The sequence below is a fragment of the Scyliorhinus torazame genome, chromosome 11 (assembly GCF_047496885.1).
Source record: "Scyliorhinus torazame isolate Kashiwa2021f chromosome 11, sScyTor2.1, whole genome shotgun sequence".
Lineage (NCBI taxonomy): Eukaryota > Metazoa > Chordata > Chondrichthyes > Carcharhiniformes > Scyliorhinidae > Scyliorhinus > Scyliorhinus torazame.
This window is the reverse complement of record NC_092717.1, coordinates 112,560,963-112,583,159: the sequence shown is the minus strand read 5'-3', so window position 1 is coordinate 112,583,159 and position 22,197 is coordinate 112,560,963. Positions and strand designations below refer to the sequence as shown.

The following is a 22,197-nucleotide window of genomic DNA, read 5'->3' as shown; positions in this document are numbered from 1 at the left end:
TGGCAGCCAGAGTGGGGATTGAAAGTTGGTAATTTGGAGCAGTATGGTAATTCGGTGCAAAATGGGAGGAGGTGCTTTTTCCCTTTTTGTTTTGTTTTCTTTCTTCTTGCTTTGTAACTGTTAATCTGCAGGGAAAGAGGGCAGCACGGTGGCACAGTGGTTAGCATTGCTGCCTACAGCACTAAGAACCCGGGTTCTAATCCCGGCCCTGGGACACTGACCGTGTGGAGTTTGCATGTTCTCCCCGTGCCTGCGTGGGTTACACCCCCACAACCCAAAGATGTGCAGGTTAGGTGGATTGGCCTTTAATTGGAAAAAATAATTGGGTACTCTAAAAAATGTATGTAAAAAAATAATAATCTGCGAGGAGAGATCCAGAGAGCATCCTGGGAAGGTAAGTGATAAAAAGACCAACCTCAGGTATCTGCAGCGATAACTGATGGTCAGAGTTTACTACATTTTCTTTAAAAATTTAATTGGTGATAGAAATGTCGGTCAGTGGGGTTAGGTGCTGCACTTGTAAGATATGGGAGATCCGTGACGCTTCCAGCGTCTCAGCTGACTACATCTGCAGGAAGTGTACCCAATTGCAGCTCCTCACAGACCGCATGGATAGGTTGGAGCAGCAGTTGGATGCACTTAGGAGCATGAAGGTGGTGGAAAGCATCACAAACAGGAGTTTTAGTGATGTGGTGACACCCAAGGTGTAGGCAGATAGATGGGTGACGGGTGACCGCTAAAAGGGCAGGCAGACAGTGCAGGAATCCCCTGTGGTCGTCCCCCTCTCTAACACGTATATCGTTTTGGATACTGTTGGCGAGATGGCCTATCTGGGGCTAACAGCAGCAACAGCCAAAGCAGTGGCATCACGGCTGGCTCTGTTGTTAAGCAGGGTGGGACGAAGAGATCTAGAGCAATAGTTATTGGGTGCTCTATAGTTAGGGGTACAGATAGGCGCGTCTGCGAACGTGAAAGAGACTCCAGGATGGTATGTTGCCTCCCTGGTGCCAAGGTCCAGGATGACTGAACGGGCAGAAAGCATTCTGAAAGGAGAGGGTGAACAGCAGAGGTCATAGTACACATAGGTACTTACGACATAAGCAGGAAGAGTGTTGAGATCCTGTAGAAGGAGTTCAGGGAGTTAGGCAGTAAGCTAAAATGCAGGACCTCTATAATAATATTATCTAGGGTTGTAATCTCATGATTACTCCTTGTGCCACGTGCCAGTGAGACTAGAAATACGAGGATAGTGCAGCTAAATACGTGGCTAAACTGGTGGTATAGGAGGGAGGCTTTCAGGTATCTGGACCATTAGGATCTCTTCCGGGGCAGGTGGGACCTGTACAAGAAGGACGGGTTGCATCTAAACTGGAGGGGCACCAATATCCTGGCTGTTAGCTTTGCTATAGTCACTCGGGAGGATTTAAACTAGTATGGTGGGGGGTGTGAACCATAGCATTAGCTCAGAAGGTGTAATAATTGAAGGGGAAATAGAGAACAAAAATAAGAGAACAACTTCACCCTGTCTGCTCAAACACAGTGGTCTGAAGTGTATTTGTTTCAACGCCAGAAGTACAGCAGGTAAGGCAGATGAACTTAGAGCACTGATTAGTACTTGGAACTATGATGTTGTTGCTATCACAGAAACGTGGTTAAAGGAAGGGCAGGATTGGCAGCTGGAGGATACAGATACTTCAGGAAAGATGGAGCTGTATGTAAAAGAGGTGGGGAATAGCATTACTGGTTAAGGAAAATATTATAGCTGTACAACGGGAGGACACCTCGGAGGGCTCATACAATGAGGCAATTTGAGTGGAGCTCAAGAACAGGAAGGGGGCAATCACTATGTTAGGGGTTTATTACAGGCCCCTCAACCTCTAGTGATAGATAGAGGGGCAGATTGATAGAGAGGTTTTGGATAGGTGCAAAAGTAACTGGGATTTTGTGGAAGGGGATTTTAACTTCCCCTATATTGACTGGGATTCACTTAGTGCTAGGGGCTTGGATGGGGCAGAGTTTGTAAGGTGTATCCAGGAAGGCTTCTTGATGCAATATTTAGGTAGTCCCAACTAGGGTGGGCAGTATTGGCCAGGTGTTTGAGATTTCAGTCGGGGAACATTTTGGGAGTCGTGACCAGAATTCCGTAAGTTTTAGGGTACTTTTGGATAGGGATGAGGCTCGGGTTAAGGTGCTAAACTGGGGAAAGGCAAATTACGATAACTGGAATTAGACAGGAGTTGAAGAATTTGGATTGGGTGCGGCTGTTGGAGGGTAAATAAACATCAGACATGTGGGAGTCTTTCAAGTTGATTAGGATTCAGCAAAGTCATGTTCCTGAGAGAATGAAGAATAAGTATGGGAAGTTTAGGGAGCCTTGGATAACGAGGGATATTGTGAACCTCGTCAAAGAGAAAAGGGAAGCTTTTGCATGGCCTAGAAGGGTGAGGATAGTCGAAACCCTTGAGGGGTATGTCATGATATCCATATTAACATATCATGGTGCAATCACACACACACACTGATGGACAGGTAGACGGACCAATCAACACAAGCGCAACATCACAGCCAATCACCAGTGAGAGCACACGCACTATAAAACAGGGAACACCACAGTTCCCGCTGATTCCACCAGGAGAGCGCTCAGAGCACAGAGCTCACAGCGTGCCACATACACCATATGCTGAGTGCCTCTCTCAGTTAGTGCTAGGGCTGGGTCCACAGGTTAACTGGTGAAGTACGAATCACAGCCAGAAGTTAACAGTTGTTATTGTGCAGAATAATAAAACAGAGTTGTACCATCTACAACCGTGTTGATTCGTTTGTATATCGGAACACCCAACACGACAGGGTATAAAGCAAGTAGGAATGTACATAAGCGGGAAATTTGGAGGGCTAGGAGGGGGTCATGAAAAATCCTTGGCAAGTAGGATTAAGGTGAATCTCAAAGCTTTTTATTCATATGTAAAAAGCAAGAGTGTGACCAGGGAAAGGATTGGACAGTGGGGGGAATCTACGTGTTGAACCAGAGGAAATGGGCGCGGTACTAAATGAGGATTTTGCATCAGTGTTCACCAAAGAAAAATAACTTTGTGGAAGATGATTCTTGGGTAGGATATGTGGATAGTCTGGGACATGTTGACATCAAAAAGGAGGCGGTATTGGGTGTTTTAAAAGATATTAAGGTAGATAAGTCTCCTGGGCAGGATGGGATTTACTCCAGAATACTGAGGGAAGCAAGGGAGGAATCTGCTGGGGCCTTGACTGACATCTTTGTATCCTCATTGGCCACAGGTGTCCCAGAAGACTGGAGAATAGATAATGTAATACCGCTGTTTAAGAAAGGTGGTAGGGATAATCCAGAAAACTATAGATGGGTGAGCCTCATGTCGGTAGTAGGTAATTTATTGGAGAGAATTCTCATGGAAAGGATTTATACCCACTTGGAAACAAATGGACTCATTAGTGATAGAGTTTGTGAAGGGGAGGTCGTGCCTCACTAACTTGATCAAGTCCTTTGAAGATGTGACAAAGATGATTGATGAGGGGAGGGCGGTGGATGTTGTTTACATGAATTTCAGTAAAGCCTTTGACAAGGTGCCTCATGGCAGACTGACAAAAGGGAAAGTCGCACAGGATCAGAGGTGAGGTGGCAAGTTGGATACAGAACTGGCTGGGTCACAGAAGGCATAGGGTAGCAGTAGAAGGGTGTTTTTCTGAATGGAAGGTTGTGACGAGTGGTGTTCCATGGGGATCGGTGCTAGGGCCTCTGTTTTATGTAGTCTACATAAACGATTTGGAGGAAAATGTAGTAAGTTCACGGATGACACCAAGGTTGGTGGAGTGGCGGATAGAGTTGAGGATTGTCAGAGGATACAGCAGGACATAGATAGGTTGGGGACCTGGGCAGAGAAATGGCAAATGGAGTTAAATCCGGACAAATGTGAGGTAATGCATTTTGGTAGGTCTAACATAGAGGAGAAATATACAGTAAATGGCAAAACTCTTAGGAACACAGAGAATGGGGAGCGCCTGGAACGCGCTGCCAGGGGAGGTTGTGGAAGCAGATACATTAATGGCGTTCAAAAGGCATCTCGACAAATACATGGATAGGATAGGCATAGAGGGATATGGCACTCGGAAGTGCTGAGGGTTTTGGCCACAGGTGGTATCATGACCGGTACAGGCTTGGAAGGCCAAAGGGTCTGTTCCTCTGCTGTATTTTTCTTTGTTCTAAATTCTTTTAGTAACAGACACACAACACAATATTAAAAATTCCTACATTCATCACACACTCATATTGAGGCATGTCTGGTGCCACTCCTAGCATGCCCTACTAAGTTCTTCATGCCTTCATGAGGTCTGAAATGTATTTCTCTTGAACTGTTTTGCATGTGATACAATGTAATCAATACAATTGCTCAGAATAAAGTAATTGTATTTGGGTACTGCTGTTTTAACATCAATTTTCTGATGTTTAAATTAAAATAAGGTAGTTAAAACAATTCCTTTTTCTATGCATCATACCTAACTTCTGTTTGACCTCCTGATCATCTGCCTTTTCCTTGGCAATTTTCTTCTTGGTTTCTCGGAAAGCTTTCCAGTTCAATAAAAACTGTCTGGCTGTATTATTTACCTCCTTTCCATCAAGGACCTCTGCAGATTAGAAGGAGAAGGAGATTAGAAGGATAATGCTTTTGTATAAAATATAACACTGGCTGAAAGCAAGCAAAATCCAAAGATGTTCATTTATTTCAATCAACTTTGAACGCTATTATGATATCCGAGCAGATTTGGAATTAGTCCACAATCAGTGACAAAGAACAAATTCAATTTGCGACATGTCATGAATAATTAACAAACCTGCAAGGTAAGAACAACAAAGAACAAAGAAAAGTACAGCACAGGAACAAGCCCTTCAAGCCTGTGCCGACCATGCTGCCCGTCTAAACCGTCTTCTGCACTCCCGGGGTCCGTATTCCTCTATTCCCATCCTATTCATGTATTTATCAAGATGCCCTTAAACGTCAGTATAGTCCCTGCTTCCACCACCTTCTCCGGCAGCGAGTTCCAGGCACCCACTACCCTCTGTGTAAGAAAACTTGCCTCGTGCATCTCCTCTAAACCTTGCCCATCGCACCTTAAACCTATGCCCCTAGTAATTGACCCCTCTACCCTGGGAAAAAACCTCTGACTATACACTCTGTCTATGCCCCTCATAATTTTCTAGACCTCTATCAGGTCGCCCCTCAACCTCCATCGTTCCAGTGAGAACAAACCAAGTTGATTCAACCTCTCCTCATAGCTAATGCCCTCCATACCAGGCAACATCCTGGTAAATCTCTTCTGCACCCTCTCTAAAGCCTCCACATCCTTCTGGTAGAGTGGCGACCAGAATTGAACACTATACTCCAAGTGTGGCCTAACTATGGTTCTATACAGCTACAACCTGACTTGCCAATTTTCTCCATCTGTGTTGCCCCTTTCTGTGACCTGTGGACCTGTACACCTAGATCTCCTGACTGTCAATACTCTTGAGGGTTGTACCATTCACTGTATAAGCAAGTGTAATTAAAAATAAAACTATGTTATAACTATTAAATGACAAGATTGGTAAATTACCCAACAGCAACTGAAATATTTAAATACCTCTGAAGTGTTATCATAATAAATGCAGTGAAAGCATTGGGCCGCTGCATATGCAGACAGATAAAACTCAAAAATCAGTTCATATATGGAGTGTTTCTATTTTTGACCACAAAAGGGATCCTTAAGATGTTTCGCCTTCACAAGTAATATTCTATAAAAGAGCTTAATTTCTGAGAAGTATTTTTATTACAGAGATTGTAATGTAATCTCAAGAAACTGTGCTCTTCTCTCCAAATGATCAAACATCTTATCAGTAAGTAATTCTGATTCAAATCTGGAAATTAAATACACTGAACTACATTGATTGTATAGAATGTCTGATGCAAGCATAAATGTTTGCCAATTACTGATGTTCTCATCTGAGTGCACTGTGCATTGTGATTCCAGTACATCAATCATCTTTCACAAACTAATTAAGTGTAGGAAAAGGTCATACAAAGTAAGCATGTTGCATTTGATGGCTGAAATGAGTGATTAAATGCACTGATGTAAAACTATTATCTTTTATAAGTAGGTGTCCTGACTCAGGAATAGAATTTCTTGGAGAAAACCCATTTTCAGTCTAACTCATTTCAACTTTATATCCAGAATGTCATCCTGAGGCATCTCTTATAATTAACTTAATGCATAACTTAATTATATTACAAGATAGTAACTCATTAAGGGGTTCAGATGTCATAAACAGTGAAACCCAATCGATTTATTATCAGACTTTTCACACTCCCTGTAGGGAGACATTTTTTCCAGCCGAGGCCATGATCATATATGTGAATAGTGGGCCCAGATTTTACAGTCAGCAGTGAACAAATGGTAGTTGCTTTTCATTATATTTACAGGGTTTACTGGGTTGTTATGTAACAACGTAAGGTAATTAGGGACTTACTTCAGCATGGTGCCCTTGACAAGAGACATGAGACCAGTATGTGCTGGGCAAGCAATAATGTGTTTCTTCAATCAATGAGATTGAAAGATTCTTATCGAGCCACACAAGCCTCAAAGCTTTGGTCCATGGCTTTGTATTTTTGGTACTGTGCTTGCAGTTTGGGTGCAAAATAGCATTCATGTCACGTGCACACGTTCTCGTGCAGCCCAGGTCAAATGTCATTTTATTCAGGGTTATTACAGGCATTAGGAGTACGTGCCAGAAATATGCAGAGTAGGTAGCTTATGGCATCATTCAGTGTGTAATGCCGATTCAATAGTTCTGGCATTTCCAACTTAACACTCCAGCTAATGCCCTCTCAAACATGCACAGCTGAATGTGCGCTCAACAGGAAGGAAACATGACGTTTTAAGCACTGTTTCTCGTTGAGATTGAGGTAAGAGAATAAGTCCCAGAAGATAACAGCACTATTTAAGGCATAATCAACTACTTTCAGATAAATTGCTGATAGATTTCTACTGGCTTTTGCTATGTGAGTATAAATGCTCGGAGTTTTCGACTGCTACTTGAAGTTCAAACTTTGGTTCAGATTTCAATGGTTCTGCTCAACCCACTTGCTTCCAATTAAGGCAGTTGCCACCCTCCTTGGCCTGCAGTATGTCAGGGAGATGAAGCAGAGGCAACACAGGAGAACAAGGTGCTCATAGAGGCTGGAGGAGAAGAAGAGAATGACTCAGCAGGAAGGCTTAGCCATCCAATATCTTCTGGGACTTATTCTCTTACCTCAATCTCAACGAGAAACAGTGCTTAAAACGTCATGTTTACGAGGGATGTGCTCAGTGAAAACTGCAACTGGTTGCAGACAGACTTTCATCCTCAGAGCAGGATGAGGATGTCACTGCAGTGGCTGTAACTGTAACCATAGGCCATGAACAAAATTAATCCAGGTTGGAGTAAGCAACTGCTTTAACATCTCCCAATTTGCTATCTGCTGCTTTGTAAGATAGATGACTGACATCCTGAATGCCAGCACAGCAGAGTGCATTGCATACTCGCTGGTCAGAAAAGCAGGTGGAGTCTTAGTGAACGTATATGCCCCGAACTGGGATGATGCCAACTTTATGAGGCGCATGTTAGGACGTATTCCGGACCTAGAGGTGGGGAAGTTGGTAATGGGTGGAGATTTTAACACGGTGCTGGAACCAGGGCTGGACAGATCGAGGTCCAGGACTGGAAGGAGGCCGGCAGCAGCCAAGGTGCTTAAAGACTTTATGGAGCAGATGGGAGGAGTAGACCCATGGAGATTTAGCAGACCTAGGAGTAAGGAGTTTTCGTTTTTCTCCTATGTCCACAAAGTTTATTCGTGAATAGACTTTTTTGTTTTGGGAAGGGCGTTGATCCCGAAGGTAAGGGGGACGGAATATACGGCTATAGCTATTTCGGATCACGCTCCACACTGGGTGGACTTGGAGATAGGGGAGGAAAAAGGGCGTCCACCCTGGAGAATGGACATGGGACTAATGGCGGATGAGGGTGTGTGTCTAAGGGTGAGGGGGTGTATTGAAAAGTACTTGGAACTCAATGATAATGGGGAGGTCCAGGTGGGAGTGGTCTGGGAGGCGCTGAAGGCAGTGGTTAGAGGGGAGCTGATATCAATCAGGGCACATAAAGGAAAGCAGGAGAGTAGGGAACGGGAGCGGTTGCTGCAAGAACTTCTGAGGGTGGACAGGCAATATGCGGAGGCACAGGAGGAGGGACTGTACAGGGAAAGGCAAAGGCTACACGTAGAATTTGATTTGCTGACAACGGGTACTGCAGAGGCACAGTGGAGGAAGGCACAGGGTGTACAGTACGAATATGGGGAGAAGGCGAGCAGGTTGCTGGCCCACCAATTGAGGAAAAGGGGAGCAGCGAGGGAAATAGGGGGAGTGAGGGATGAGGAGGGAGAGATGGAGCGGGGAGAGGAGAGAGTGAATGGAGTGTTCAAGGCATTCTATGAAAGATTATATGAAGCTCAGCCCCGGATGGGAAGGAGAGAATGATGTGTTTTCTGGACCAGTTGGAATTTCCTAAGGTGGAGGAGCAGGAGAGGGTGGGACTGGGAGCACAGATCGAAATGGAGGAAGTAGTGAAAGGAATTAGGAGCATGCAGGCGGGGAAGGCCCCGGGACCGGATGGATTCCCAGTTGAATTTTACAGGAAATATGTGGACTTGCTCGCCCCGCTACTGATGAGAACCTTTAATGAGGCAAGGGAAAGGGGACAGCTGCCCCCGACTATGTCAGAGGCAACGATATCGCTTCTCCTAAAGAAGGAAAAAGACCCGCTGCAAGTCGGGTACTATAGGCCTATTTCCCTCCTGAACATAGACGCTAAGATTCTGGCCAAGGTAATGGCAATGAGGATAGAGGATTGTGTCCCGGGGGTGGTCCATGAGGACCAAACTGGGTTTGTGAAGGGGAGACAGCTGAATACGAATATACGGAGGCTGCTAGGGGTAATGATGATGCCCCCACCAGAGGGGGAAGCGGAGATAGTGGTGGCAATGGATGCCGAGAAAGCATTTGATAGAGTGGAGTGGGATTATTTGTGGGAGGTGTTGAGGAGATTTGGCTTTGGAGATGAGTATATTAGATGGGTACAGCTGCTGTATAGGGCCCCGATGGCGAGCGTGGTCATGAATGGACGGGGGTCTGCGTATTTTCGGCTCCATAGAGGGACGAGGCAGGGATGTCCTCTGTCCCCATTATTGTTTGCACTGGCGATTGAGCCCCTGGCAATAGCATTGAGGGGTTCCAGGAAGTGGAGGGGAGTACTCAGGGGAGGAGAAGAACACCGGGTATCTCTGTATGCGGACGATTTGTTGTTGTATGTGGCGGACCCGGCGGAGGGGATGCCAGAGATAATGCGGATACTTGGGGTGTTTGGAGAATTTTCAGGATATAGACTGAACATGGGGAAAAGTGAGTTGTTTGTGGTGAATCCAGGGGAGCAGAGCAGAGAAATAGAAGACTTACCACTGAGGAAGGTAACAAGGGACTTTCGCTACTTGGGGATCCAGATAGCCAAGAATTGGGGTACATTGCATAGGTTAAATTTAACGCGGTTGGTGGAACAGATGGAGGAGGACTTCAAGAGATGGGACATGGTATCCCTGTCACTGGCAGGGAGGGTGCAGGCGGTTAAAATGGTGGTCCTCCCGAGATTCCTCTTTGTGTTTCAGTGCCTCCCGGTGGTGATCACGAAGGCTTTTTTCAAAAGGATTGAGAAGAGTATCATGAGTTTTGTGTGGGCCGGGAAGACCCCGAGAGGGAGGAAGGGATTTTTGCAGCGTAGTAGGGATAGGGGGGGGCTGGCACTACCGAGCCTAAGTGAGTACTACTGGGCCGCCAATATCTCAATGGTATGTAAGTGGATGGGAGAAGAGGAGGGAGCGGCGAGGAAGAGATTGGAGAGGGCGTCCTGCAGGGGGACTAGCCTACAAGCTATGGTGACGGCGCCATTGCCGTTCTCACCGAAGAAATACACCACAAGCCCGGTGGTGGTGGCTACTCTGAAAATTTGGGGGCAGTGGAGACGGCATAGGGGAAAGACGAGAGCCTCGGTGTGGTCCCCGATAAGAAATAACCATAGGTTTGCTCCGGGGAGAATGGATGGGGGATTTGGAACATGGCAAAGAGCAGGAGTAACACAATTGAGAGATCTGTTTGTAGATGGGACGTTGGCAAGTCTGGGAGCGCTGACCGAAAAATATGGGTTGCCCCAAGGGAATGCATTCCGGTATATGGAACTGAGGTCTTTTGCGAGGCAACAGGTGAGGGAATTCCTGCAGCGCCCGACGCAGGAGGTGCAGGACAGAGTGATCTCAAAGACATGGGTGGGGGACGGTAAGGTATCAGACATATATAGGGAAATGAGGGACGAGGGGGAGATTATGGTAGATGAGCTGAAAGGGAAATGGGAAGAAGAGCTGGGGGAGGAGATTGAGGAGGGGCTGTGGGCTGATGCCCTAAGTAGGGTAAACTCATCGTCCTCGTGTGCCAGGCTAAGCCTGATACAATTTGAGGTGTTACACAGGGGGCATATGACTGGAGCACGGCTCAGTAAATTTTTTGGAGTAGAGGATAGGTGTGCGAGATGCTCGAGAAGCCCAGCGAATCACACCCACATGTTCTGGTCATGTCCGGCACTACAGGGGTTTTGGGTGGGGGTGACAAAGGTGCTTTCGAAGGTGGTGTGGGTCCAGGTCGAACCAAGCTGGGGGTTGGCTATATTCGGGGTTGCAGAAGAGCCGGGAGTGCAGGAGGCGAAAGAGGCTGATGTTTTGGCCTTTGTGTCCCTAGTAGCCCGGCGCAGGATACTGTTGATGTGGAAGGAAGCCAAGCCCCCGGGTGTGGAGACCTGGATAAATGACATGGCAGGGTTTATAAAGCTGGAACGGATTAAGTTCGTCCTAAGGGGATCGGCTCAAGGGTTCACCAGGCGGTGGCAACCGTTCGTCGAATACCTCACAGAAAGATAGAGGGAATGGAAAAGGAGAAGACAGCAGAAACAACCCGGGGGGGGGGGGGGGGGGGGAGGAACCAGAAGGACTTTCAGATCGGGATGTTAGTGTATAAGTATAATATGTATAGGTTATTGTTATAGGTAATTGTATACTGGACTGCTGAATTGTATTTTTGTAGAGTATTTATTTGGGACAAGGCAGTTGCCATTTAGTTTTATTTTTTAATTTTGATGTTGTTTATATATTATTTATTTCTTGTTTAAAAACTGGCCATTGTTATTTATATTGTTATATTACTGTGTAAAAGATACACAATGTACTGTTATGGTTGGCCAAAAATTTTGAATAAAATATTTTTTTTAAAAAAAAGAAAAGCAGGTGGAATATGCAGCTAGCTTAGCCACGATAGTGTGCTTCCCAATGGTACAGGGTGCCATTGACTATACATACGTTGCTTTGCAGGTGGTGCAACTAAATAGTTCCACTCCCTGACTCTGCAGCCGGTGGGAGACGATGTTCTGCACAGCATCCAGATATGCCTGGTTTCCTGGGAGCAGTCACAATGCCTTCATTTTGTGCCAGTCTGCTACACAATTAGTAGTTATTCTGCCATGTAAAACTTAAAGGTGACTAATGAGAGACAAGGGTTATCCACTGACAAGCTCGCGTTTTGTTCCAGTGCACAAGCCAAGCACATATGGGCATTATCCATATAATTAAAGCAATGCTGCCACTTCAAAATGATATTGTGCAGAGCACTGGGTGATTAAGTAATGCTTTTGTTACTTGGATTGCTCGAGGAACCCTGCAGTACTCGCTAGGGAATGCGCCACCATTCTAGGTCACTTTGTATACCTGTGAATCTCTCTACAATTCCTGTTGCTGAGCAACAGCTCAGTTTTTCCGACTTTGTGTTTGTTTTAACTTCAAGAGTCATAAAACCTCATTAGAATTTTAAAATGAAACTAAAACTCAAATTACCCCTTTCTGAACATCCAAATACAGAGATATAAATTAAACTTAAAGCTATGCCTTATTCCTAACACACATAAATACACCTATAACGTACTTAGAACTAACTCTATATGTGGACATGGGTAATGGCTTGACAGAAGAGAAAACAAGGTATGGCTCTGGTGTTGTCACTTACTGACAAAAGCAAAATTTGCAGCAAAATGTTATTTTGTGAACTGGATTCCTGTCAGCAACTGAAAACTGGGCATCCATGAACCCCCACTCTGCCCGGGGAACTGTTAATAGGTGTTTCAGATGTGATTCAATATCATTATACAGTAAATTATCCAAAGCAGAACAACAGGGATGCATGTCATGGAAAGCTAGTAAGTTAAAGATAATGGGCGGGATTTTCCACCCCCTCCACAGCTTGTTTTGCAGCGTCGGTCCCCATTGGCTTGCAGCAGGACCTTCCAGTCCCGCTGCTGTCAACGGGTCTTCCTGTTATTCACACCCTTCAGTGCTTGGAACCCGTGGTGGGAAGTCACTGTCTGTAGGACTGGAGGATCCGGCCAGTGGGAAAGGCTGGAAAAATTTTGACTGGTGGCATTGATCTGTCTGAGAGAATTGTACTGGTCATCAGAAGCTTCAGTCCAGTAATGAATGTACTTGTCATGGATTTGTTTAGTTGCGCCATGTTGGACAGTGGCTGTACATCAGAAATTCTGTATGTGGAATCGATTGGTTAAAATATTATTTAGATTCGCTCAGTAATGAGGTTCAAGAATATGAAAGTCCTACTTGCTTCAGGTTTGGGGATAAGAACACAGTGAGGTCATTGAAAAGTGTGGTGATTCCATGCAAATTAGCGGGAGTAAGCCACTTTATTAGTCCAGTGGTATCTAGTGAGATACCCTTCTTACTGAGCAAGCCCCCTGTAAAAAATGCACAAAATAAGCTGGACATACAACATGATAAAGCATTTGTGGTTTAAAAGTCAGTAGATTCACAATTTACTGAATCAGGACATGATGATATTCCATTCCTTTAACAAAACCTAGCATTATCAAATCAGAATGTTAAAGTGTTTTAATGGCATCAGGTGATGGGAATTTGAAAGGAAAAAGCAAATTGTCTTAAAATTGTATCAACAAGCTCTTGTCGTAGAATCCCCAGTGCAGAAGTAAGCCAATTGGCCCATCGATTCTGCACCAGCCCTCCGAAAGAGTACCCTACATAGGCCCACCCCCCTGCCCCATCCCTGCAACCCCACCTAACCTGTACATATATGGACACCAAAGGACAATTTAGCATGGCAGAGCCACCTAACCTGCACAACTTTGGACTGTGGGAGGAAACCTGAGCACCTGGAGGAAACCCACGCAGACAGTGGGAGAATGTACAAATTCCACACAGACAATCGCCTAAGGCTGGAATTGAACCCGGGTCCCTGGGCTGTGAGGCAGCTGTGCTAACCACTGTACCACCATGTCACAGATTAAAAATCCGACTCAAGATGATTATTAAAGAGGTAGTGAAAAATGCTAATATTTTTTTGAAAAGATTTTTATTCAAGTTTTTGATATTTTAACATTTTAAAACACACAGCATTGCAAAGAAAAACAACACAAGCCCCCAACCCCCTCAATAACCTCAACCAAAAGCCCCACTTTGCCCCCCCTTAACAGTTGACGGCAACCAGCTCTTTGAAATGTAGCACAAACAAACCTCATCTCTTGTGGAACCTCTCACTTGCCCCCTCAAAGCAAATTTCAACTTTTCCAGATACGAAAACTTCATTACATCCCCCAGCCACACCGAGGAACAGTATGGAGCGACTGACCGCCACCCAACAGGACCCACCTGCAAGCGATCAGCGAGATGAAGTCTAAACATCTGCCCCCACTCCCATTTGCCGCTCCATCAAATCCGACACCCCAAATATGGCCCCCAAAGGACTGGTCTCCACAATCCACATGCAAGACCGCTGACATGGTGCTGAAGAACTACGTCCAAAATTTCTCCAGCTTAGGGCAGGACCAGAACATTTCCGCGGGATTGGATGGGCCCCTCCCACACCCCTCACAAGCATCCTCCATGCCTTCAAACAACTGACTCATCCTCGACTTTATCAGGTGCGCTCTATATACTATTTTTAGCTTTATGAACCCCAGCCTCGCACATGATGTTGAGGCACTCTCCCTCCGCAGCACCTCACACCACAACCCTTCCTCCTGTGCCATCTCAGCTCCTCCTCCCACTTGGCTTTAACCCCCTCCAGAGATGCCAAATCCTCCTTCAAAATCTTCCCATAGATTGCCAAGATGACCCCTACCTCCAGCCCCATCACTGACAGCATTCCCTGCAACAACGAGGAGGGAGCTGCCTCTGGAATAGTCGGTAAAACTTTTCTCGTGAAATTCCGCACCTATACATACCTGAAAACCTCCCCCCCGTGGGATACCAAACTTCTCCCCCAACTCCTCCAAACTCGCAAACCACCCTTCTAGAAACAGATCCTTCATTTCCATCACCCCTCACTCCTTCCATACCGAAAACCTCGCAACCTTGCCTACTTAAACACATGGGGCGGGATTCTCCACTCCCACGCCGAAGTGGCCGCGCCGTCGTGAACGCCGTTGAGGTTCACGAAGGCGTGGAACGGCCCCGGTCCCGACCGATTCAGGCCCTGACAATGGGACAGTATCGGGGCCGCGTCATCTACCCGCGCCAGGCCTTGTCGCCCGCGTAAAAGCGGCGCCACATAGATGACGCGGCCGGCGCCGCATAACGGACGTCATCCGCGCATGCGCGGGTTGGCCGGCGCCAACCCGCGCATGCGTGGTTGCCGTCCTGTCCAAATCCGCCCCGCAAGAAGATGGGGGACGGATCTTGCTTGGCCGCGGAAGGAAGGAGGTCCTCCTTCAGAGAGGACGGCCCAACGATCAGTGGGCACCGATCGCGGGCCACCCCACATTGCAGGTGAAGCCCGGTGCAGGATCCCCCCTTGCCCCCCCACAGGCCACCCCCCCAGCGTTCACGCACCGCCCACGACTGCAGCGACCAGGTGTGGACGGCGCCGGGGGGGAACCCGCCGTTTTGGCCTGGCCGCTCGGCCCATCCGGGCCTCAGAATCGCGGGGGTGCCGGAGAATCGCCATTTTGGGTGTCTCCGGCGATTCTCCAGCCTGCGGCCCGCGAAACTCGAACGGGCCGTTCCCGCCGCTTGGGAGAATCGCGGGAGGGCGTCGGACCGGCGTCCCCGGAAATTTTGGCGGCCCAGGCGATTCTCCCAACCGGCGTGAGAGTGGAGAATCGCGCCCACGGTTCCCTCGGATCGGAATCAACTTCGTCCCTGCCCCTCCCCTAATGTTAAGTGCTGGCAAAATTGCCTCCATACCTTCAACGTGACCACCACCACCAGACTCCTTAAATATTTCCCAGGGGCAAAGAGGAGCGGCGCCGTTGCCAGCACCTGCAACTCCAACACCCTACAAGAGCCTGCCTCCATCCTCACCCACAAAGCCAACGGCTCCCTGCCACAACCCCGCACCTTCTCAGCTTTCGCCGCTCAATAATAGCACAAGTTTGGAAGGGCAAGGCCCTCTCTGAAGCACCGTCTTCCTAATCCTTGCTACCTTACCTGCCCACACAAACAATGAAATCAGGCGTTCCAGCCCCAAAAAAAACATTTTCGGCAAAAAGACCGATAGGCACAGAAATAAAAATAAAAACGGCAGCAGGACGTTCATCTTAACCGCCTGCAACCCGGCCTGCCTATGATAGTGGAAGGCTGTCCCATCTCAATAAATCTGCGTTGACCCTAAACATCAGGCTGGTAAAATTCATCTTCAGAACCGGGCCCAATCACGACGCACCTGCACTCCCAAGTACTTAAAGTGGATAGTTGCCACCCGAAATGGCAACCTCCCCAAACCAGCTCCCGCCCCCAATTTAACTTAGAGCCTGAAAAAGTCCCAAATCTCCTCAGCAGTCTGATTATATCCCCAACCGAAGAGCCTGGGCTGGAGATATACAACAACAGATCATCAGCATACAGAGACACCCTATGCTCTACTGTCCCTGCCCCTTCACTAACCCCTTCCATTTATCCGAACACCTCAGCGCTATGGCCAAGGGCTCTATCGCCAGTGCCAATGGGAGGAGGGACAGGGGACACCCTTGCCTCGTTCCCCTATGGAACGGAAAGTACCCCAAATTCACCTCATTCGTGCGCACACTCATCTTCGGTTCCTTGTACAGCAATTTAATCCCTGCCACAAACTTGTTCCACCCAATCAATTCCCACTTTTAGTGGTTCCACCACCTTGACTAGGTCTTCCTGGGCTTCCCTCCCCTGCTGGTTGAACTTCTCGGTTAAGAAGTCCACCAGCTGTTCCGTTAACCACTGGGCAGGCAAGGCTGACCCTTTAACTAATCCTACATCTCTCCAACACCGCAATAGCTCCACTCCACATGATCAAATGCCTTCTCCGCATCCAACGCCACCACAACCTCGCCCCCTTCTGCCAGAGGAAGCACCACATTCAACATTGGCCACACGTTCGACGATAAGTGCCTGCCATTTACGAACCCCGTCTGATCCTCCCCAATCACCTTCGAGAGGCACTCCTCCAACCTAAGCACCAGCACCTTAGCCAAAATCTTGGCATCCACACATTCAGATATATTGACCTGTACGACCCACGCTCCACCAGGTCCTTATCCTTTTTTAGCAGAAATGAAATGGATGCCTGTCCCGTCGCCTCTGGCAGTGCCCCTTAGCCACCACATCCTCAAATATCTCCACCAACAGCGACACCAGCTTGTCCAAAAACTTTTAAATAAAATTCCACCGGCAAAATATCTGGCCCTGGTGCCTTACCCGTCTGCATCCTCCCTATTGCTACCCACACCTCTTCCATCCCCAACGGCTCTTCGAACCCTGCCCTCTCCTACTTTAGGACACTCCAACCGACCAAAAAACACCCTCATGTTTGATTCATCAAGGATCCGAACCATACAACTTTCTATGAAACTCCTTGAATGCTTTGTTCACCTACTCCAGTGCCACCACCAACTCCCCCGTCCCAGTCCAAACCCAAACAATCACTCTTGCCATCCCCTGCCAGCAGAGCTGGTCCACCAGCATGTGGCTGGCCTTGTCCCGTACTCATAATAAGCCCCCTTCGTCTTCCTCAACAGTCAAACCGCCTTTCCGATGGACAGAAGATCAAACCTTGCCTGTATTTCCTTTCTCCTCACCAGGAGATCCAGAGTAGGATCTTCTGCATATTTTCCATCCACCTCCAGAATTTCCTCAACCAGCCTCTGACACTGCTCACTTGTCTCTCTGTCCACCTAAGCCTTAAACAAGATGATCACACCCCTCGCTTTAGATTCAGCACGTCCCCCCCACCCCCCCGCCCCCACCCCCCCATCCCAAGTATTAACTGGTGCGTATCGAAATCCAGTATTGAAGCTAACACCTTCTTCATAATTCGTACGTCATCCTAATTTGGGACGTACACGTTAATCAGGGACTTCCGGTGGCGACCATGGAGTGAATAGTCGCATATTTGGCAGCTCCCACTCATGGTGGTCTTTGTGTGGCTTTTAAGCCGGATTGTTGCAGGAAATTTGTAGCGAAAGGGTGTAGAAGCAAGAACAGACGAATGGGACCCCCACTTTATGGAGCTGCGGCCCAGCATACAACGCAAGTGGAGATGGCGGACAAACAGGGTCGGACCAGGTCCTCCGCACTCTCCTTCCATTGTTGGGTGAACTTCTTATTTAAGAAGCTCACCAACTAGTCCATCAACCACTGAGGACCTGGCCTGGGTGGTGGACTTGTGGAGATGAAACTGGTGGCCAGGGTCAGGCAATCCAGAGTTGGAGGAGCAGGCAGGGGAGCAGGAAGAACAGTCCACCTCGATGGCAGCAGAGATTAGGATGCTGCGTGACCAGCAGATGAGGCTGCTGGAGAAAGTGGAGGACCTAGAAAATCGTTCTCGGAGGCAGAACATTCGGATTGCGGGAGGAATTAAAGGATCGGACGCTGATGCGTATGTGGGGAAGATGTTGGAGAAAATACTTGGGGAAGGTGCGTTTGATTGACCACTGGAGGTGGATCGGGCCCACAAGGCACTGATGCGCAAGCCCCAGGAGGGTGAGCCGCCGAGGCGATGGTGGTGCGATACCATTGGTTCCTGGACAAGGAATGCATTATGAGGTGGGCCAGGCAGACGAGGCGATGTAGTGGGAGGATGGTGAGATCCGGGTGTATCAGGACCTGGGAGCAGAGCTCGCAAAGAGGAGGGCAAGCTTTAATAAGGTCAAGTCGGCCCTGTACAAAAAGGGCATAACGTTCGGACTACTGTACCTGGCCCCGCTATGGGTGACCTACGGGTGCCGGGAGTGGTACTTTGGCTCGTCGGAGGAGGCAGCGGACTTCATGAAGGAGAATAGACTGACAGAAGAAAAAGGATCTTGAACTTGACTGAGGAGAACTGAACTATGTTTTGTAAAACTTTGGATCTCCGTTGTTTGGACTTATTTGACGGTTTTGCACGTTTCTTGCTGAGTTTCTTCGGTTCGGTTTGGGGTTAGGCTGGTATATAGTAATTTGTAAAAGGAGGAGGGGTGGGCCTTTGCGCTCGGACCTTGAGAGGGATTGTTTATTTGTTTTTGCTTCTCTCCTTTGTTTTGACTGCACTAATAGCGGGGGGGGGGGGGGGGGGGGAGACAGTGGGGGGTAAGATGCTAGGCACCATGGGCGGGGGCTGCCAGGCTAGCTGGGAGGGCTAGTTCACGGAAACAAAGTGGGGGGTGAGCTGAAGACCAATGTGGGGGAGATGGGAGGGGGGATTGGGTGGGGGGGGGGGGGGACTAGACTGTTGAAGGGGAGGGGACTTTCATAGTGGATGAGGAGGAGGGTTGATGACGGTGGTTGCTCGAGGGCGGGCCAGGGAGGTGCGTGACATGGACCGAAGACTTGCCCAGGAGAAGTTGTGGTTGATCCACGGTCCTCGATCCGAGGTTGGATCGGTCGAGTTCCAGGTCTGGGAAGGTATCAGCTATGGCAAAGGAGCTGCGGGCGTTTATGGAGGAGGGGTTAGACTTCTTTGTATTGGACAAAACGCTGCTGGCTGAGGTGGTGGATGCTGAATATTCAACAATTGTGGTGTCAGATCACACTCCGCACTGGGTAGACCAGCAGGTCAACGAAGGAAAGGCCAGCGGCCGCACTGGAGGTTGGATGTGGGTCTGTTAGCGGAGAAGGAGGTGTGCGAGCGGGTGAGGGAGGCCATTCGGGGATATATAAAGATCAATGACACAGGTGAGGTTTCGGCGGGGGTGGTGTGGGAGGCACTGAAAGTGGTTATGAGGGGGAACTCATCTTAATTCGGCACACAAGGAGAAGACTGAGCGGACGGAGTTGGACAGGCTGATAGGTGAAATTTAGGTGGTAGGTATGCAGAGTCTCCGGGTGACGAGCTTCTGAAAAAGTGTCAGAAACTGCAGCTGGAATTTGGACTCCTGTCCACAGGTAAGGCAGAGGGACAGCTGATGAGGGTGAATGGGGCGGTGTATGAATATGGGGGGAAAAGCCATCAGGATGTTGGCGCACCAGCTGAAGAAACAGGAGGCGGCGAGAGAGATTGAGAAACTAAAAGATACTGGGGGGTGGGGCGGGGGGGAGTTGGTTTCGGATCCGGCGGGGTGAATGATGTGTTTCGGGAGTTTTACAGTAGATTGTACAAATCGGAACCCCCAGCCTGGGAGGAGGGTAGGAAGTGATTCCTGGGGGGGCTGGGGTTCCCGTGGATAGACGAGGAGTTGGTGGAGGGTTTGGGAGCCCCAATTGGGCTCGAGGAGGGTTATAGACGGGTTGGGGGCGATGCAATCGGTAAGCCCGGGACTGATGGATAACCAGTTGAGTTTCTAAAAGATTCTCCGGGTTGCTAGGGCCGCTCCTGGTAAAGGCTTTTAATGAGTCCCAGGAGCTGTGAGTGCTTCCCACAACGGTATCGCAAGCATCAATCTCCCTTATTTTGAAGCAGGATAAGGATTCGGAGTGTTGTGGGTTGTATAGTGCGATCTCCCTGTGAATGTGGATGCTAAATTATTGGCAAAGACCTTGGCCAATGCCCATAGAGGACTATATCCCGGAGGTAATAGGGGAGGTCCAGACGGGATTTGTGAAGGGACGGCACTGACATCCAATATTAGACGGCTCCTAAATGTGATAATGATGCCTGCGGAGGGGCGGGAGGTCGAGGTGATGATGGCCATGGATGCAGAGAATGCCTTTGATCGGGTGGTGGAGGTACCTGTGGGATGTCCTGGGAAGGTTCGGGCAGGGATTCGTGAATTGGGTCTGGTTGCTTTGTCAGGCATCTTGGCGAATGTAAGGACCAACCGGGGTGCGTTCAGAGTATTTTAGTCTGTGCAGGGGGGCAAGGCAGGGGTGCCCACTCTCCCCACTACTGTTTGCCCTGACCATAGAGCCTTTGCAATGGCGCTGAGGGCATTGAACATTTGGCGGGGGATAGTGAAGGGGGGGGGGGGGGGGGGGGGGCGGGGGGGGGTGGAGCATAGGGTCTCACTATATGCGGACAATCTGCTTCTGTATATAACAGACCCATTGGGGGGATTGCAGGGATTATGGGAATACTGGAGAAATTTGGCCGGTTCTCAGGCTACAACCTAAATATGAGCAAGAGCGAGGTCTTCGCGATCCAGGCAAGGGGACAGGAGAGGAGACTGAGGGAGATGCCGTTCAAAGTGGTGGGAAGAGTTTTGGGTATCTGGGGATTCAGGTGGCAAGGGACTGGGGTCAGCTTCATAAACTAAATTTGGGCAAGGTGATTGAGCAAATGAAAGGGGACTTCCGTAGGTGGGATGTGCTCCCACTGTCATTGGCGGGGAGAGTACAGACTGTGAAGATGGCAGTCATCCCGAGATTGCTGTTTGTTTTTCAGTGTCTTCCAATCTTTATTCCCAAGACATTTTATAGGAAAATGAACGCGGCAATCTCGGGTTTTATATGGGCTGGGAAAGTCCCGAGGGTGAAGGAGGTCGTTCTTGAGCGGGGGCACGAGGAAGGAGGCTTGGCCCTTCCGAACTTTATTAATTACTACTGGCCGGCTAATATTTTGATGGTTAAGAAGTGGGTAGTGGGGGAGGGGTCGGTGTGGGAGCGGGTAGAGGCGGCATTGTGTAAGGGCACGAGTCTGGAGACTCTGTTCCTGCTGGCTCGGTACTCCACAAGCCTAGTGGTAGTGGCAGCCCTGAGTGTGTGGGGGCAATGGAGGCAACATATGAGACTGGAAGGGGCGTCGGTGTGGTCACCAACCTGTGACAATCACCGGTTCGCTCCAGGGGGCTGGATGGGGCTTTAGGAGGTGACAGCGGGCAGGGATTGAGAGATCTGGGGACCTTTTCATTGAGAAGGGTTTCCCGAGGCTGGAGGAGCTGGAGGAGGAGTTTGAGTTACTGGATGGGAATGGATTTTGCGGGGAAGTCTGAATCATGTACATATGTTTTGCTTGTCTGAAGTTGATGGGATTTTGCAGGGATTCGCAGATGTCATGTCAGAGGTCCTGGAAGGTAGGGTGACTGCGAGTCCAGAGGTGGCAATATTTGGAGTGTCGGAAGATCCGGGAACCCAGGGGGGAAAAAGGCTGACGTTTTGGCCTTTGCCTCCCTGGTGGCCCGGAGATGGATTTTGCTGGGATGGAGGGACTCGTAGCCTCCAAAGGCGGAGGAGTGTGTCAGTGACATGGCAGAGTTTCTCAGGCTAGAGAAGATTAAGTTCGCCTTAAGGGGTTCAATACAGGGGCGAAATTCTCCGTTATCGGCGGAAACTCCGCCGATCGGCGCAAAAAACTGCGCAAATCCCACTTGCGTCACGTCATAAAAATGGGCCGATAGTCTGCGGCCCGAAATGGGCTAGCAGCGACGTAACGGGATCCGCGCTTGCGCAGTGGTTCACGCCGTGCAGCGTCATACGCGCTGCACGGCGTGACGGCTCATAAGGCCGCGCAGCTCCCCCCCACCCGACCGGAACAGCCGACCGCAACACCCGACTTGATGGCTGGCCGTCGCTCAGCCCCGAGGTTCGAGTCACGCGATGTGGAGCGCTCCTGGATGCGGTGGAGCAGAGGAGGGACGCCCTGTATCCCGGGCACGGCCGCAGAGTTGCC

At 48.9% G+C, this 22,197-nt stretch overlaps 1 protein-coding gene across 3 annotated transcripts in view; it reads right to left on the bottom strand.

Annotated features, from left to right (window-relative positions):
* The window catches only part of ppp1r42 (protein phosphatase 1, regulatory subunit 42), a 270,849-nt gene that overhangs the window by 121,079 nt on the left and 127,573 nt on the right, over window positions 1–22,197 (bottom strand). For all 3 annotated transcript variants that reach the window (XM_072467631.1, XM_072467630.1, XM_072467632.1), the window contains one exon: window positions 4,525–4,653. In XM_072467631.1, the coding sequence (XP_072323732.1) occupies window positions 4,525–4,653 (129 nt within the window). The remainder of the gene's footprint in view (window positions 1–4,524; window positions 4,654–22,197) is intronic.